The sequence below is a fragment of the Nothobranchius furzeri genome, chromosome 13 (assembly GCF_043380555.1).
Source record: "Nothobranchius furzeri strain GRZ-AD chromosome 13, NfurGRZ-RIMD1, whole genome shotgun sequence".
Taxonomy (NCBI): domain Eukaryota; kingdom Metazoa; phylum Chordata; class Actinopteri; order Cyprinodontiformes; family Nothobranchiidae; genus Nothobranchius; species Nothobranchius furzeri.
This window is the reverse complement of record NC_091753.1, coordinates 44693305-44711891: the sequence shown is the minus strand read 5'-3', so window position 1 is coordinate 44711891 and position 18587 is coordinate 44693305. Positions and strand designations below refer to the sequence as shown.

The 18587-nt window shown below is 40.0% G+C and overlaps 1 protein-coding gene across 10 annotated transcripts in view; it reads right to left on the bottom strand.

The window, feature by feature from the left end:
* Window positions 1-18587, bottom strand: part of tenm4 (teneurin transmembrane protein 4) — a 224535-nt gene that overhangs the window by 158708 nt on the left and 47240 nt on the right. For all 10 annotated transcript variants that reach the window (XM_054742618.2, XM_054742619.2, XM_054742620.2 and 7 more), the window contains exons 2-3: window positions 14486-14772; window positions 12459-12731 (exon numbers count right to left, since the gene is read on the bottom strand). In XM_054742618.2, coding sequence (XP_054598593.2) covers window positions 12459-12731; window positions 14486-14708 — 496 coding nt within the window. In that variant the 5' untranslated portion in view covers window positions 14709-14772. The remainder of the gene's footprint in view (window positions 1-12458; window positions 12732-14485; window positions 14773-18587) is intronic.

The window sequence follows — 18587 nt, the reverse complement described above, 5'->3', positions numbered from 1 at the left end:
TTGGCTACCCTCCTTTCCCACACGTCGTGGACTACCATATGGACTAACGCCAAACGGCACACCCTCACTGGATTTACCAGTGCACTTTTTGTTCCTGCTTAGAAAATAAAGAACTTTTCTTTTTACCCACCTATTGAAGTCGTGTTGATTCTGCATGTCTTGGGTTAAACACCTCCCGCGAGTCATGACACCGTGCTTTTACGCTGGTGACACCAAACTCTGACCCGACCATCCGAATTTTGCTAATGAAATTGATACTCATTTGAAAATTCTCATAGTCTGATTTTTGTGGAATCTATCATGTTTTTTCTGCTCCATCTTCTTCGAGACTCCACACGTTGTGGATCAGAGATGCTGCTTTTCTGACTTTAGTTGTAATGAGTGGTTATTTGCTTGTCTTCTACCATCCTCAACTCCTTTGGTTGTTCTTCTTTGACCTCTGACTTCACTGCAGGATTTTCATCCACACATTTATAATTTACTATTTCACTCTCAAACCACTCTCTGCAAATCAATGGGATGGTTGTGGGTGCAAATCCTAGTAGATCAGCAGCTTCTGAAATCCTGCACATCTATGCTACGTTCAGAGTCATTTAAATCCCCTTCCTCACTCTGATGCTCAGTTAGAAATCCAGCAAGTCATCGTCACCACGCCTACATAGCTAAAGCATTACGTTTCAGCCATGTTATTGGCTATTTGTGTGAACAGATGTACTCCAAAAAAAAATCAGTCTTGGAGGAATCTGTTAGTCACTATTACCGTGTCCTGGAAGATGAAGTGGCAGAGAATTGTTGACATTTTGGGACACCGCTGTAAGATCTGTTGTAAGTTAATCGAGTGTAGCCTTGGTATCCATTACAGACATTTACATATCAGAGGTGACCGCTAATGAGAGAAATCTCGGCATGAAAGTGTAATTACATTTACATTATACTAGAGCAACAGCGTGTTAAGAGCTGGTAATTACTTTCACTAACTGTTCAAAGCAACGTGGAACTTTACCGTAAATCAACCAAAGCGCAGGGTACGATCCATGCAAAGTGTCTGGTTTAAGTGTTCAGTAACAAACCATTTAAGTGTCTTTTATTGGTCTGATTAATAATAATGGCGTTATTTCTGTAAACTGGTTGATTTAAAAAAAAGGCTAAGTGCATCCACTCAGATTTACAACACTGAATCTGTGCAGTTGTGTTGGATTTTAAGCAGGAACGCATTCCCAGAACGAACATAAATAAAACATAAGAGTAGATAATTGACAGTGTGTTACATGGATATTTCTAAGAGAGGGGCTGAAGTTGTAGGATGGGGCTGGCATGATCCTCTGAGGAGAAGAGCTCATCCTGTTTCATGCTGAGCTCTTGAGTTGTGGCGAAAACCCCTGAGCTCCAATGGTGAGATGGGCCCTGATGTGCTGTTGGTTTAGACTGTCGGCAGCACTGGCGGAATGAGGGTATGCAACTCCACAGATAACAGCCCCAAACTGTCCACAAGGGCCTTTAAAACCCAACAAATTAGCCTGCAAATGAGCCAGAAAATATTTCTACTAATCCATGATCTGAGCAGAGACTCTGCGCACAAATAAATAACTTCTCAAGAAATACTTGGGATGAAAATAAGCATGGCTGAGAGACTGACTTCTGTAGAAAATCGTTTAGCCTGATGCTCTGCTGCTACACGACATTTTTGTGACAGTTTTGAAACAAGCTCCCACAACGAGCTCCATGAGGACGAATGGAAATGATTGATCCCAGGACTACAGGAGAGCTCTGTCCTCTTCAGCGTACGATCACATTCTCTATCCGTGGAGTCAGAAGGCAGTAACGATGCATCAAAATACGGCTGTTTCACCAAATCTTTCCCTGTGCGTGGGAAATGAAGAAAAAAGCTCTGCGTTCACATTACATTTGCTGTATTAGGCTTGGGTCTAATGTTCTCGATAAGCTTGTTTCGAAGCACTTTGAAGTTTTAGATATGGAAGGCAAAATTAAAAATTTAGTCCGAGTGGTTGTTGGCAAAATGAGAACTTCAAAATGAATCTATTTTAAACAGCAATATGGGAAAAACTACAAACGAACAACTATGCCATGTAATGATTTTCTTTTACAAGCTGTTTTGTGAGTCAGGTATTGTTTTTAGCTTGCTGGAGTGAAACTAAACATGAAGGATCTGACAGAATAGTCTGCTGGAGTAAAAACCAGGACTATAATTAAGAGTGAAACCCTGCAGGACAAGAAAATGAGTTAAAGCACTGGTGCACCGTGAGAACAGAGGAAAGCTAATTCATACAATTATTCTTTGCTAGTGTTCACATTGATGGCCAATGAATGAAGCCCGTTTATTTATACTTAATGCATTTTGTCCGATATGTTTTTCCAAAAGATAATGGAAAAAGTTTTACACAATGGCTCATCCTAAAACAACATTTGTGACGTTATGGGTAAATAAATAAATAAGTAGAATAGCCGTATAGACAAAGCAAATGGTCAGATGCCGTCCTGATTCCATGATGATCCTTGTGCATGCATCCATGATCACCATATCCTGACACAGCTCTCTTGGATTACATCAGGATACAGAAATATGCCGATGGGGCTGTAGCCTTGGCATGAGACCAGAAGATACAAGTTCAAGGGAGCTTTGTGTCACGGATATGCTGCCACCATGCTCCCCCTAGGACCCCATTACTCTCCCACCACAATAATAAACAACCCCAACTTTGCTTCCGAGTTTTAATTCTCATAACAGTTGCAGACCTATAATGCTCTACCATGCACCATCGGGAGTGCATTTTTAAAGAGGGAAAATGTAACTCCACCCCTAGTCAAGATTTAAAAAATGCCATGAAAGTGGGCGTTGCCAGAAGGCACAGAGTGGCATGGCCAAGAGCGAGGAATTTCCATCCTGGGAGGGAGGGGGAGTGGGAGGAGAATGTGCCGATGACGCGAAATTGTTCCAGGCCCAGTCAACCACAAGTTTAAAATGCAGTAGTCGCTGTTCTGCCACAGGAGGCAGCGCTAAAACGTTTTTTTGACCTAGATTCTAGATTTAATCAAGTTTACAAAAACATGTCAAAAAATGCACGGAAACAGAAAGATTGCATTTGTAAAGACACAATTATACAGTTAATTAGCAAATAAATGTTATTTTAGGGTTAGTTAGTCTTTAATGTATATCTCACCAACGTGTCAAGATGCTGGCAAGAACTTCCATTTTATGCTTAGTTTTTGTGCTTTTTTTTTAATACAGTGTGGTCTTTGTGTGTGAAGAGGGCTAACGAATTTAGAGAGCAGAGACTATACAGATAGGACGCAAGATTCACATTATTCATGCAAAACTAGTTTCTAGCTTTATTTTTAGTGACGATATGCTCTTGGGTGTGTGCAGTTATTCTACCTTTTCATAGGAAGCCTTGTTATTCCTACCACAGTGTCACAGTCGCTGTAAAACAACCTGAGTGAATCCAGCCCTGTAATGCAGAGGAATGTTGTCTAATTGGAAGTCTGATGTTGCCCCCCCCCCCCCCCCCCCCCCCCCGGCTTCCGAACTGATCTTGAGGAAACGCTCATGAGAATCAGTTCAAAGGTAACACGCATCTTAAACGCGGTGTGAGCATCAAAGGAGACACTTCAGAGGGGTGTGGTCGGCGGCGGCAGTGGTGTTTTAGCGTCTGCAGGTTGCAACAGGAAGCTGCATGGAAGTAAAATTTGTTCAGTGGTTTATTTTAAAATGTAAGAACACTTTGTTATGTTGTGACTCGGCTGTCTGGTGAATAATTATCCAACGGATGTGGAACTGTTATGTGTAAGCTTTTTCAATATTTTTTATTCGTCTATTACAAAATAGTTTTGTTTCTTTCATCACCTGAGTTATTTTGGAGAATTTTCAAAATCCAAACTGCCCATAGTAAATATATTACTAAACACTGAATCACAGTAGGAGCGTTTTAGTGCATGGGAAAGGTGGGTTGAGCCTGGAATAATAGAAGTGAACAAAGGTTCTTTCAATGCTTGGACAAGTGACAGTTGATGTACTTCCAATTCACGTTCACATCTGCAAGAGATTTGCTTTACAAAACTGCTCGGTTATTCGGGATGTGTGTGTGTGTGTGTGTGTGTGTGTGTGTGTGTGTGTGTGTGTGTGTGTGTGTGTGTGTGTGTGTGTGTGTGTGTGTGTGTGTGTGTGTGTGAGACATGTTTCATGAGGAACACCTGTCTCTCGTAGACAGTCACGCTACGTTCAAAGATTCAGTAACTGAAAACCACCCCGGAGCTCTTAACCTCAATCTTTCAACATTTCAAAGTCACTCAAGAAATGTACACCCTCTAAAAAAATCACCTGACGCAGGTAACGGGGGGATAAATCACTGTGGGGTTTTTCATTTCCATGAAACTTTTGTTTAATGGTTTGTTTTATAGTTCATTAAAAGAAGCCACGTGTAGGTTTCATATTTCTGAGTTACAGACTGCAACAAGTATTCCCCCACCAACCCCCTTCCCATTGCTGTCACTACCCGATGTTAGTTGCTGCTAGGGCTGCACGATATTAGGAAAACCTGCGATACTCGATAACAATGATTAATACTGCGATGACGATATTACTCGCGATAAATAAAAACTTAACTCAGGAACAAAAATAATACAAAACAAAGATGTGAGGAAGGGGAAAAATAAACTGAACAAGAAAAGGCAATCAGTAGATCCCGGGAAAAGCAGAATCAGCAGAAAGAGCAGAACAAAGCTAATTCAGGTGTTTGCTAACCCTCAAAATTAAGTGCCGTCCGCCTCAGGCAGGTGCGCAGATAATGTGGGGGATGGGGGGCATCTGCCCCCCCCAGATCCAGATTGACCCCGATCCGTCCCTCTCAACTAAGGCCAGAAAGAAAACAAAATCAGAGGTTAAGCGCTTGAAGCTCCTTTTTCCAATTACATTGAGCGCAGCATGACGTAAACAAACATCGACTCCAGAGGCGCCAAAGTGGTTGCTGCTAGGATGCAGGATGATTTGAAAAAGGCAAGCATTTAAACAATTGCCCCTCGGGAATGATTAAAGTTTTTTTGAATTTGAATTTGAACGATTACTGCGTGTTTAAAAAAGACCAACAGTGTAAGTAGGCGGGATCAATCTGTCTGTTTATGCATGTTGGTTATAGTTTCTGTACATTGTTGTCAGTGTTGGGACTTACTCATTATAAGTGCCACATTGCTGACTTTAACAAGTCTCATCTACAAATATGATCCCTCATGAAGTTACTACTTTACATCAGAAGATAGTGGAGATGTGGAACCTTCAGGCTGAGCAAAGTTTGGGAGTTTTTAGAGTTTGAAAAACGCCTCCCGCCGAGAGGCTCCCAGTTGGGGAGAGGAGGAGATGCGCGCAACATGAAGAGCGCAAATGTGAGATAAAACGTATAATAGCTGGCAGGTCTGGTCGTTGTTGACTGATCACTTTGTCTGGTCATGACTGACTCTGATTATGAAGCAGAATATTGACTCTGTTGAAGAAATTCACTCATCCAGCCGGGAAGATTGACGCTGCTGCAGCATCAGCCAGCTGGTGCTGCACGAGAGTGTGTGGAGTTTACAAGCTCCAAACGTTGGGTTTGATGTTGGTTTAACCTTCTCTGGGACGTGACGGATGTAGTAACTATGGTAAAACACCGCAAACGTGACAGACGTAGCGACAATGTAAAAAAAAAAAAAGCCGTAAAAAGAGGCAGACGTCGATGCGTTATATATGGAAGTCAAGTGTGCCACATAATCATAAAAAAGGTGAAATATAAAATTTTAAAAGAGATTTATATATTTATATATAAATTGAAACTTTCCAAATATAATGAAAATTTATAAATAACGTAAAAATATGAAGGAACAGCTGTTGGTCAGGCTGAAAAGTTTGGGAACTACTGTTCTATTTCGTTTTTTAAATATATTTTATGTGCAGTTCTGTAAAGATTGGTATGCTGAAAATCATTTAATGTTTTGCATAAAGCATGAGGTTTTGGTTAGTAATTGATTGGGAGAATAACAAATGACTGAATTAAATAGTGGGGCGCGTCCGTCAGTGCGTCCCAGGGCAGCTGTGGCTACATCGTAGCTCATCACCATCAGTGTGTGAATGTGTGTGAATGGATGAATGATACACTGTAGTGTAAATCACTTTGGAGTCCTTACTCTGAATGGCGCTATACAAGTGCGGATCATTTATCATTTATAGTGTTGATCAGGCAGGGCTTTGTTGCCAGCGTTCCACTGCATAATGGCTTCAAACACGTATATAAAAGTTAGTTTTCACGTAAACCGTTGGATGAAACTACACAAACTGACTGAGCTCTAGTTAAGGCGCTTGCAATAGTTTGTGTATGTGTACGTGTACGTGCACGCGCGCGTGTGTGTGTGTGTGTGTGTGTGTGTGTGTGTGTGTGTGTGTGTGTGTGTGTGTGTGTGTTTGGGGTACATTGGAACTTTGTCCCCCCAGTTTGAAAATCCTATCTGCGCCCCTGGCCTCAGGGGCAGGCATCTAACCTATGAGAACGCATCCAATTAGCCAAATGGGTGAAGAGCTCTATTTGATTTGTTAAAAAAAACATCATGCTTCCATTTGATTGACAGAATGAATTATGTTTAGCAAACATCTGAGTTGACCATTCATTGCGATATTTATCTGTTCTTTGCGATATGCATATTGTGCATGCTGATATCGCGATAACAATATATTTACGATTTTTTGTGCAGCCCTAGTTGCTGCCCTTTGTGGGTCATGTGTATCTGATGCATTTTGTAAGTTCAGCTCAGCAAAAGACTGAAAAGAAAAGGACTTAAAATACATTTCAATCAACTAAAGGGGTCCATGGTGGGCCAGATGGTACAATCGTTCCCTCAGAATGAAAAGGTTGCAGGTTACAATCCTGGCTGCAGGTATTTTTTGCAGAGTTTGCATGTTCTCCCAATGCATGCACATTGTAAGCCTACAATTTCAACCTGCGCAAAATTGTTCCAAAGTGTGTGTGTGAGTGTGTGTGTGTGAATAGCTGTGTCCAGGGCCCTGTGATGGACTGGAGACCTTTCCTTGTCTTGTCTGAAGACTGCTGGGGCAGTTCTCCAAAACCCTTCCTACGAAAAATTGTTCAAAGTAACAACAGGTAAGCTAGAGCTTTAACATTGAACTCAGTTATTTTTGGGTTCGAAACTTGACCAGTTTCATATTTGACACCACTCTGCAGGCCTCTACTGGCCAAAACCTGCACTTGATAGTTTTGTGGAGCAGGTAGGTGTCCTACTGCGATGGACTGGCAACCTGTCAGGGTATATACCCTGCCTGCTTGCCCAGAGACTGCTGGAGATAGGCACCAGCCCTCCTCGACTGCGTGGTCAAGCGAGTATAGAAAATGGATGTATGGATGGAGGTGTCCTAGGGGTAGCACTTTACCTGCTTTACGGCTGTTAGCTGTAATGCTAACAGTTCGCATTTTCAGTTTGCTGGTCGTCAACAAAAAGCACAAGAAGTAGAAAAAGAAGAAGTTAGGTTTTTCTATTGGCATCATGGTGGAGCCTGGAAGTAAAAATAAGAAGGTAATGTCTTTGGAGGCGAAGCAAAGAACTAAAACCAGAGAGAACATTGGCACGGCCTACACGAGTTTATGTTACAAAATTACGGACTGAAAATGACCTGGTTTTGTAGACTTGTAAGTAACTTATTCTTTGGTCCAACAATGTGGATCTTTTGACTTAGCGATTTATTTTAGTATAAGTTGTGTCACATTAGTGTTAGCTCATTGGTAGCGCTAGCTACTGCAAGGTTGTTTATGTCTGTTGTAATTCCGCTTTCAACCTGTAGGGAGGAGGAGCAGGAAAACTAATATGTTTTATTTTAAGATCATTTGTGAGTGAGAATACAATTAGCACTATGAGCACTATATTTACCAATTTTACAATTGTTTATCTTGTTGGTCTTTTTTAGGTCTTGTTCACCGAGAGTAATTATTTTTAAAATATGATCAGTCATTCTAATACATGCTGAACATGAACATCTTCTTCAGCCTCCATCACCTGCATTAGCCGCAGAAAGGAAAGAGACAGGAAAACACTCTGACCAGAAAATTCCAGTCTCTTCTACATCCCAGGGCAAATTAGCATTCATGGCCCCATCCACTTTGGCTTGCAACTGCACAAGGCTGTGTTGATTTTACATCCAGGAGAAAGCAGAGCACGTCTCAGCTAGTAGAAGCTAACTGTTGACATTAGCATCTCTTCAACATGGCAGAACTCACTCAGGTTTGTATTATTTATGGAGATAAAACATCAGTGTTGCCATTTTTGCCCAAGAAAGAAAAACGAAGGCAGTGAAAGAGTTGCATTATTGTTAGCTGATCAGAGGCGAGATGTTCATGTGTGGATATTAATGAGTAAGAATTGTAATCCTGTCTTGCCCCACTCTGGAAAATGTAAAATATTTAAAAATGTACTGCCTGAAACAGAAGCACCACAGCTTATTTTACCCCACAGAAAACGGTCCACACAACGTCCGTTCATGCTAGAGACTACAGCTGATTAATTAGGGGAAAAAATGAATGAGCCTTTTTTTTTTTAAATAATCCATGTGCATTTCTTTCTGATTGAAGATTGTTTATTTGAGAGATTCATATGTTTAAAAAAAGAAATGTAGCATCGATGGTTGCATCATTCCTTAAAATAGTCTGTAAAATAAGGCTTAAGAAATAAGCTTAAGCAGTCAAACTCTAGCCCTAAAGCAATCTGTTGTGACAGCTGAAAATCGTGTTTCCACCATCGGGGCTGTTAATTTAGTGTTTCTGGCAGTTTGTGTATCAAGCAGCACATAGCCAAGTCAGTCAAACTTTTGTTCCTTTTTCTGCTAATTAATAATTTAGGTATTAAAATAGAAATAGAAATTCCAGAGTGGATGTCTTGAGTTGATTTAAATTAAAACTAGCAACAGCCCAAAACAATGACATAAATATTTCCTTTCAATAAATTATTGATTTGAGATGAGAGAACAACTCAGAAAAAGGTAACATAACAGCTGCTTGTTTGCTGAAAGATAGTGGGAGGACGTTTTCACAAGTGTTTCTACTACCTTAACATTTTTGCCCAAAGGCAAAATATGACAACTGCTATTCGAGAAATGAGCAATAACAGAAAAAAAAATCTACTTCTAAAGCTACATGTCAGACAGAGAAGGACTGACATTTTCTTTTTTCTCATAAAGTATAAATAGTTTGAAACAGATAATCTCATAAGAACGTTTGAGTTTTGGATTTTATAGAAAATAAGAGACAGAGCGCATCATTCTGGAGCACTTTACAATAAGATCAAGGCTTGGCAGTGTGTGTAAACATATACAAATATATCTCCTCAATCAATGAAGAACAGATCTCTCAGAGCAAGTAAAAAAAGCTAAATAAGTACACAACTAACCACCCACTGGAACAAATTACATTTTGGCCTTCGAAAACCATCAGCATCAGTCACACAAGCATTCCTTTTTCCCATCAGAAAGAGCACAAGCTTCAGCTGAGTCATTTTTTCTACACAGGTTATGGAATACATGAATAACAATTCCTCAACGGGCTTTGTGGTCGTCTCCATGCTGGTTCTCATGGTTACAGAAACGTGATAGCCAGCCCATGACTGTGGGGGAAAGTTAGGATTAGAGCACACATCTGGATAAGCTGTTACTGGGTGAAAACCAAGTAAAGCAACCGTCTTCCAAACACAGCAGACAGGTTTGACATCTTGCTGTTTAGCCTCAGTAAGACGTACAATGAGTCAGCGGCGAATGGCTGCTGGAAGCGTCTCTGAGGGGCACCCAGGAGAAGCATGGGAAGGATGCTTCTTTGATGTATCCCAACAAGAATATCCATAGAATCCCATTAAAAATAATCTCCATTGGTGATGAAGTGCAAGTAGCATTTTAGAGAGTTAGGGTTAGGGCGATGTTGCTGAAAACGATGTCCTTTCAAAATGATCGCTGTTGTCACATTTGTCGTGAACCCTTCTCAATCTTCTGTCACGCAACTTCTGGTATTTCTAATTGGTCACAAGGGTTCTCAAGTTCCTCGTGTGTGTTGCGTGACCTCACTCTCCTGTTGCTGGAATTCTGAACACGCTTTAAAAATGTGCACGAAAATTTTCTCCTGAAGTTACAACGATTTAATTTTCTGTGAGCTAGTAAATGTGAGAAATGCGACTCAACTGCAACAAATACATGTACACAAACATCATTTTTGCAAATCGTTTGCAATAACATTAAAGGTGTTGTTGACTGAACAAACGTTTTTAGTGGGGTTTTTTGTTTTTTGATTATAATCAGTCACTGAGTTTCTCAAGCAGGCTGGACATGAAAATGGTCTCCTACACCTATCTCCTGCATTAGCCTCTGATAAAAAATAGACAGTGAAACTCTAGGATTAAAAGATCCTCACAGATCTATGTCACACTGTGAATTAGCGTTCATGAACTCACCCATCTTGACTCATGACAGGGAAGGCTGTTGTCCGGTAATCAGCACAGAACGTCTCGGCTAGTTTAAGCTAACTGTCAACATTAGCAACTTCACCTCACGGCAGAAGCTCCTCCAGGCTTGAGTTATTTGTGGAGATAAAACGTCCATGTTGCAAGTCAGTGGTAGAGTTGATTTGTTGTTATCCAATCCAGGGCAAGATGTTCAAATATCAGGAAGTATGTTTCTAAAACCATCCGTCTGAAGCTCGGCTGTGATGTGGGCAACTTTTACGTCCAAGAACTGGTGCCCCAGTAACTCCCCTCGAGAACGACTTACAAAGTATTGATTCCTACTAGAGATCACTGCAAATGTGTTGATTAAATGAGTGAACCACGCCTTTAAGCCCCCATACTATTGTTGGTGCCAATTAAATCCAATTCTACTTTTAAATTTGTATCCAAAACTTGGAAACCGCTCTAATACTGGCCAATAAACGGTCATACGGTGATGACAGATGAGATAGCTTGACCTAATTGGTTATTCAAAGCATCAAGTTCCAATAATCTAAACGTCTCTGTTCACTTTAGGCGTATCTAAGATCATCATCAGTGGAATAAATGTGCGATCATTAAATCGAAGTGATGGGTTGGAATTACAGCATCAAGAAAATTGTTCTAAAATTACTGCTGCTTGTTTGCATGCATTAAAACCAGGGTCAAGTAAGTCATATGTGAAGGAGGAGGAGGGGAAACTGCCCAGCGGCTTGAATACATTAAAACAGAGTAAATGGTCTGTTGATTTAAATAGATTAAAGCGCACACAAGAAGGCCTGCTCGATGGATTTTAATTAACTTGCCATATATAAATTGTATGTTATCTAGCTTTACTGAATTAAACGCTGAATACAAGTGCTCTTTCTGCTTGGGTGAGTGGAATAAAAACCTACTTAGACTCTCAACTGGTTCTCACAGAGGCACGATGCTGCAGCTACGGGTGTTCTGAATACAGCATACCAACTCCTGGACAGCTGTCCGAGGTGATTCTTTTTAATCATATACAATACAGTCAAATTTAAGGCCCGTGGCATCTCGGATGATCAAGCAGAGGGACGCCACGCTCCCTCCCCAAGTCATCAGGCCAAACGTATTCCACTTGCAAGAATCATTTCTGTCACTTATAATGAGAAGCTAATACATAACGTGGCGCACTCTGAAATGCAAAACTATTCACAAGGTTCTCTGCAGGACCGTGCAAGGCAATTAGACTTCTGCCACGGGTGCTTTGATGAGTTTCTCTATCTGGGAACAATATCATCAATCTGCCGTATAATATGCATGACTTGGATTAATGCTGACCTTTGTGTCTTGCAAAACTGATCTTTGACTTAAGCCATCAGCGAACCTTATTGATCCAGCTCAACAGAAAATGGGAAAGCAGAGAACGGTGCATGCTATCAAGAATGACGATGTTGCCTGATGAAAAGAAGCATGGCCGCACGGTGCCTCCTACACACTGCACTGAACTTACCCTAAAGTATTTCATGTAACTGTATATGCCAGAAAATGTTTTTGAGCACTCAGTTGAAACCATAATAAAAAATAAGATTTAGTCTTGTTTGTTTTTCTTTTAGATTAAGTGAGTGTTGATCAAAAGCTCCTTATGCCTTTAAGGGCAAAACAGAAACACCAAACCACAGAAGTGTCTATGACTCCCCACACCATGACAGTAGTCACAAAAGGATCTACAAGAGCCTTTTCTATCAGTCTAAAACTATAAAAAGGATTAAAATTTGAAAATCACCCCAATCAACCACTGCTCATTGGAAGAAAGAGAATTCCAATTCAAAACTGATCATTCCACTTTCAAGTAACAGAAAGACAATTTGTGTTTAGGGAAAATGCTTCAAAATGATCATTAAATGCATTTCATCATAACAAAATAAACTGTATGAAATCAGCAGCCAAACAAGAAAGGAGGAAAACGAACAAGAGCATTTTACCGTTTTCTGTGTTCTCGTGTTCGGTGTCGGTTAGAGTTAGATTGGAGTTGGCCCGGCTGGAGAGGCACGAGCTGCGGCCCGACTTGGTGTTGCTGCGGCCCCAAAGCCTGACCACGTGCTCCGGGGACATGATGCCGTCCGTCTCCGTGTCCGCGTCGGATCCGACGCTGACCGAGTAGTCACGGTGAGGCAGGCCCATGTCTGTCCTGTACGAGGCTGCGTGTGAAGGGAGGGCTTCCCCAAAGCCAAGGTCTCGAAGGGAAAAGTCTGCCCCTGCAGAAATCCCAACAAATATGAAATGTTTTTTTTTCCCATTTCATCTTTAGATGAAAACCTTTACTGACATTTTTGGGAATAAATCAGAATAAAGTGTAAATTACTGAGAGGTGGGCTGTTTTATTCACTAGTAAGAAATGAACGAAAGATGAAAATCGGCATCAATATTGGTATCGGACGATCTCAGTCATTTTTTAACATATCGTATCGGCCCGATATATAAAACTAGGCCGATATTAACAACCGATATTTTTTCCATCTTGTCTCCATTGGTTTATCTGTTTCAGAGGGTGAGGGGGGTGATGTGTATTTCTTTAGTCATGTAATAGGGATTGTAATCATCTCAGAACCGGAAAGGTGTGTGTTGTGTGTACATAATAATGTAAATTCAGCTTTAATAATTTTAATTCTATACAAAATCTGCTGATTTTAGAAGCGATAATGTCAGTAAATTGGTATTGGCAAATATCGGTTATCGGCCACAACAGTGATCTTTATATCAGATATTGGTATCGGTATCGGTCCAAAAATTTCATATCGGTGCATCACTTTTAAGAAAACCACAAGGATCTTGTTTTTGTTGAAGAGGAAAATAATGTTGTAATATAATTCCAAACTTTGCTTTGGTTGACTTTAATGCTCATTTAAAGTAACCATGAATTTTAAAGCAGTTCTACATTTTTCTCAATATTCAATGCTTTGATTTATAAAGACATCTCTTCATTGAAACAAAAATGCTAAAATACTTCCACTGTGACATAGAAGTGCCTACATTAAAGACAAATCAAGATGCATGAAATGAAAATCCTTAGCTGAGCTAAGCGTCACCAAAAAGCTGCATTTTTCTTTACTTTTAACAGTTTTCTCTTAATTGCTACCCATTACAGCAGCCAATCAAAGTTTAACTAAGATAAAATCTAAATAAATTGGTAATGGTAGAAAATGAAAATTGAGAGAGAGAGAGAGAGAGAGAGAGAGAGAGAGAGAGAGAGAGAGAGAGAGAGAGAGAGAGAGAGAGAGAGAGAGAGAGAGAGAGAGAGAGAGAGAGAGAGAGAGAGAGAGAGAGAGAGAGAGAGAGAGAGAGAGAGAGAGAGAGAGAGAGAGAGAGAGAGAGAGAGAGAGAGAGAGAGAGAGAGAGAGAGAGAGAGAGAGAGATACCAACAGCAGGTTATGTGTGAAATACATAATATTTTTCTAAAATGCTCTGTATATTCATAGTTTCACATTCTTTTTAAATGTCTCATTTAGAAAACATTTTGGACCCTTTTGATTAGCAGGTTAACCACTTAGCAGAGCATATCTTAAATCTCTTTATAGTTTTTAAAAATTAACTAATAAACTAAAACAATTCTTTAAAAAATTAAGGGATGTTTCAATAAATTGTTCAACTTTATTAGTTCATTATTATTATTATTATTATTATTATTATTATTATTATTATTATACTTTAAGGGTAAGGTAGGGTAAGCCTGATATATTTTTTATCAGCCAAATACCTGCATGTGGACAACGCCTCAGTTCGAACTTTGAAGACAAATAATGTTTTTGAGCAATGATGTCAAGTTGTGGATGCTTTTAGTTAAGTTTTCACCATCACGGTGAGTTCAAACGTATTACTGAATGACCTCTTCTCTGAGTCCTCATTTAAAACATGATGACTGTATAACAACTAATCTGGTTTAGACCACATTGTTATAGATCAGCCTATTGACATGAATTATACTCTCATCAACTCACAAAATTGGACAAACCTTGCTGGTTGAACTCATCCACTTCGTGGTGTACCATTTCCTTGACCCGGCTCCCGTAGGCCATCCTTGAGTCATGGTCGAAGGCTTTGAGGGTTTCACTGGAGCTGTAGGATTTCGAGTTGGGTTTTCCATCTTCACTGTCCGCTGAAGAGCTGGTGTAACGGCGCTCCGAATCCTGCCGGGTAGTGAGTGAGCGATAAGGTCTACGTTCCTTCACTTCCATGGCTGCCTCCACGCTACTTTCAGAATAAAATGCGGATTTAAGATCCTGTTCAGTGTAAGGGATTCTGTAAGAGAGACAGAAAAAGCAAGGAGACATAGTAAGGAGTATGGAAATCTAACTGCATTTAAATGACATCCCAACTTCGCTGAGTGAACACCTTCCTGGGCATTCCCCCTTCCGGCAGTGACGAGTCATTGCCACATGACTCTGCATGAATCTGTCATAACATCAAACAGTACATTATGTACCAAATGTACCGTGCTGCAGCAGTGTTGTTGCTTCATTCTTTGGCCACTGTGCAAATTCTGCTTCACTCTCACCAGCATTTTTGGAGAACATGATACGCCAACCGGGAGAATGCCAACACCAAAAGGAGCATGTTGCCCCCCACCAAGGAGTTCAACGCACGTCGTTCAAAAAGTAGATTTTCCAACACATGCAAATGATAAAGGCTGTTATTATGGTTAAGGTTTTAGTTCAATTTAGATGCACTTGTAACCACACTGAATGTGGGGAAAGCTAAAATAATAGGTCAAATAATTAGGAATGTAAAAAGTAATCAGTCAATTGAAATATCGCAATATTTCATGTTTGGCAACAGGATCAATATTTAAAAGCAATGAATGGATTTTTTTAATCAAGAATTTAGACGCCAACATTTACTGTACTTGCAACGGCTCGGTGGCAGCAGTTTTTATTCTGCTGGTAGAAGATCTTGCGATAACATGAGATGTGTTTTGGAAACGTCTGGCCTGAGTGTTTACAAAAAAATTCTTTCTTAAAAATAGCAAATATCATCTGGCTTTTAGTATTGCGAGATATTGTTTTTCTTCTGTGTATCGTGAAAAATATATCGCCGGGATCCTGCGAATACACACCTTTAGTCTAACCTCGCCCTGCATGATGAATTCTCGTGAGACCCAGGAGAATAGAAACGGGGCGGGGCTACACATGGAGATCCGGCTGCTGTCAGGCTACCTCTAGTCATCACCATGAAAAACCTGTACCCAGTTCATAAAGCCACTGCTGAAATGCATCATATTGTAGAACAAGGCATCATCAGGATTGAATCTAATAAAGAAAAAAAAATTTTTTATCAAACAACAAATCATCCATCTATAAAGTTTATGACACAAGTCCCCCAACAAATAACCCTGTTTTACAGAAGAGCTGGGCGCCTGGCCCTGTGTAAAAACTGGCAGGTGTCCTTCCCTGACTTGTGATGTTTATAAGTTACAAATCATCAGTCGCCTGGAAACGACGGTGCCAGACAGACCCATCGAGGGCCACTCAGAACCAGCAGAGGTGATTAAAATCTGCATCGTAAAACCTCAACTGCCAAACAGCACACTGAGGAGAAGATCAATAAGCAAAGGGAATTTTAGTATTCAGCTATGCACCGTGTTTTTTTTTTCTTCTCTCTTGCCTTCACGGACAAAATATTGAAGTGACTACAGAAAAATAAAATGTGCTGCATCAGCAAAACACAAGTTGAATCGATGGATAATTGTACAGTAGTTAACAGACGACGCCTCCCAAGCAACTCATTTAAAGAGACTACATGTGTTAAGATGCTGGCTGAACAAATGCCAACGTGGAAGTAAACCGTATTAAAGATTTGGTTGCTGTTTGGTTCACAGTTTAAGCACTCGACATGACAAATGAGACCGTAGCGATTAAAAACATCCTCCTGCTGCCTTTAGGCACTTTCATGGTGAAATATCCCTGATTATACACCATGAGCTTAAAATCGTAACCGCTAGTGCCAAAAGATTCTGCTTCCGTACTAGTTTGAACAAGAGATCTGAGGAAAATAAAACTGATCAAAGCAAATCTGAGACTTTTTTTCATTTTTTTACTGACAATATGCTGTGTTGTTCAGACAAGGATTTTTCCGCAAGATAAACTCTTTATAAATACTGCATGAGATTTGAGCGGGACAGAACAGTAAACAATAATCCTTAGTGAACTATATTTGCCCCTGCTCTGAAAAAGGGAGCAGTTTCATTTTAGACATCATTGTTGGCTTTGGGGGTCGCCTTTTTGTATGTATTGACAGCTGAAAAGATCCTGGTGATTAATGATTTGAGGCCACATGGGGAGAAGGAGGTGAAGGAAGAGGGGTAAGAGGGGTAGTGGGGGGGTCTCGCTCTGCAGTCACAAGAGCACTTCAGCTGCGCCTACGATTTCAAATGCACCTTGTACGAGTAGCTAATTTTTTACGTTTAACTCAAGATCCTTGATGAGATGCAAATGTGAGAGGATGGAAAACAAGCAGCTTTCCAAAGTTTCAAGAATGTTCCGTAAAGTGTATTGTTTTTGTTTCCAAAGAGCTTCGGCCAGCTCTCATGGACAGACGTTGTTCCTCATTATTAATCAGCTTGAATGCAACAAGCTGAACTTTCAAAACCATGGGAAAGCCAGAAAGTTTTGTCTTATTCTATAAAGAAGCAGCTTGCCAGGCAAAATAACTGAAGATCTGAGAAAAAAAATATCTCCTGTCCTGGACCCGCACCCATCTGAATGGATATAGTAAAAATATGAAGAGTATTCTTTAATGCTGATGCATTTCTGTTAAATAATTACTTTCTTACTTTTCGTAGTATGCCTCCTGAATGGAGAAATGGCATTTATGTCCTTAAGGAAAGTGGACTTCTACCATCTTTAAAATGCTCCAAACTTTTAAACGTTACACTTTCTTATTTTGAATTAAAAAAAAGTGCAAATAGCAACAGCAGCAAAATGTAGCACTTTGGTGCATCCAGTGGTCAATTACAGGAGGAATTTTAATGTAATACAAAACTGTAAAGGCTTCTAAAGTAATACTGCATGAACCAAAGTGAAAGTTTGGAAATTGGAGCCATGATACATTTATGATCCAGACCCAAAAAAACAAAAATCCTCCTTGTGGTTGGTTCCATAACAAGTTTTTATTCCCTCTCAATCAATGTAAACACAAAAGTAATTATCCTCAGTGAAACTATGGATACTAGGGTGAGACTTGTTTAAAAACATTAGTCTAGTAACTCATTAACTGCCACTGTCATCATTTTAAATCCAACCGTTCACTGCCATTGACATCTAAAGTCGTCATTTGCATCTTTTTACTGTGTGGGCGTCGGACCGAGCCCCCGCACCGTGAGAACAAACATCCCAGCTCTAAAGCTGATCTTTATCCTCGTACATCACACGTTATGTGATGAGGAAGCAGAAAATCCATGTATTAGGAGATCGTTTTGGGCCGCAGCTGTAAAAAGTGAGGCATGAAGTGGAAAAGCTTTCGTCGATCACATTTCGACAACAGATTGTGAACGGATAATGCTCGAAACATGCGGATTCTTCCAAATGTAAGAAGTGACTCTACTCTTTGTTTCACATCATCATAAAGCGCAATAACGTTCTGCGACTTCAAAAAACAGCAAAAACACTGAAAAACGCTAGCAGCGAAGGGCTTTTCAAATCAGGAAACGGCTAGCAGTTAATGAGTTAATTAGAGGCATTGTAATTAATTAATCCTGATTAATCACATTTTTATCTTTCAAGACAATTTGTACCCAAGCAATTTTTAATGAAAAATTATGTCAGTGATGCACAAATGACATACCTACACTTTAATGATTATATTTCTGTAACCCCAAAGTCTATTTGATTACTTGGTCTCATTATAAAGGTAACCATTGTGGGATTTGTTAAGATATGTAAATATTAGTATATGTGCTATTGATTAAGTGTAAATGGACATTGAACACTGTAAATGTTGTGTACTGAACTGAACACTAGGTGGCAGCAGAGCACTGTTAATATATAGAGAGGTGTAGTGTAGAGTTCCGGTGAAGTTCTACTGAGTTATCAGGATGAATGTTGCATGTATACTTGCCC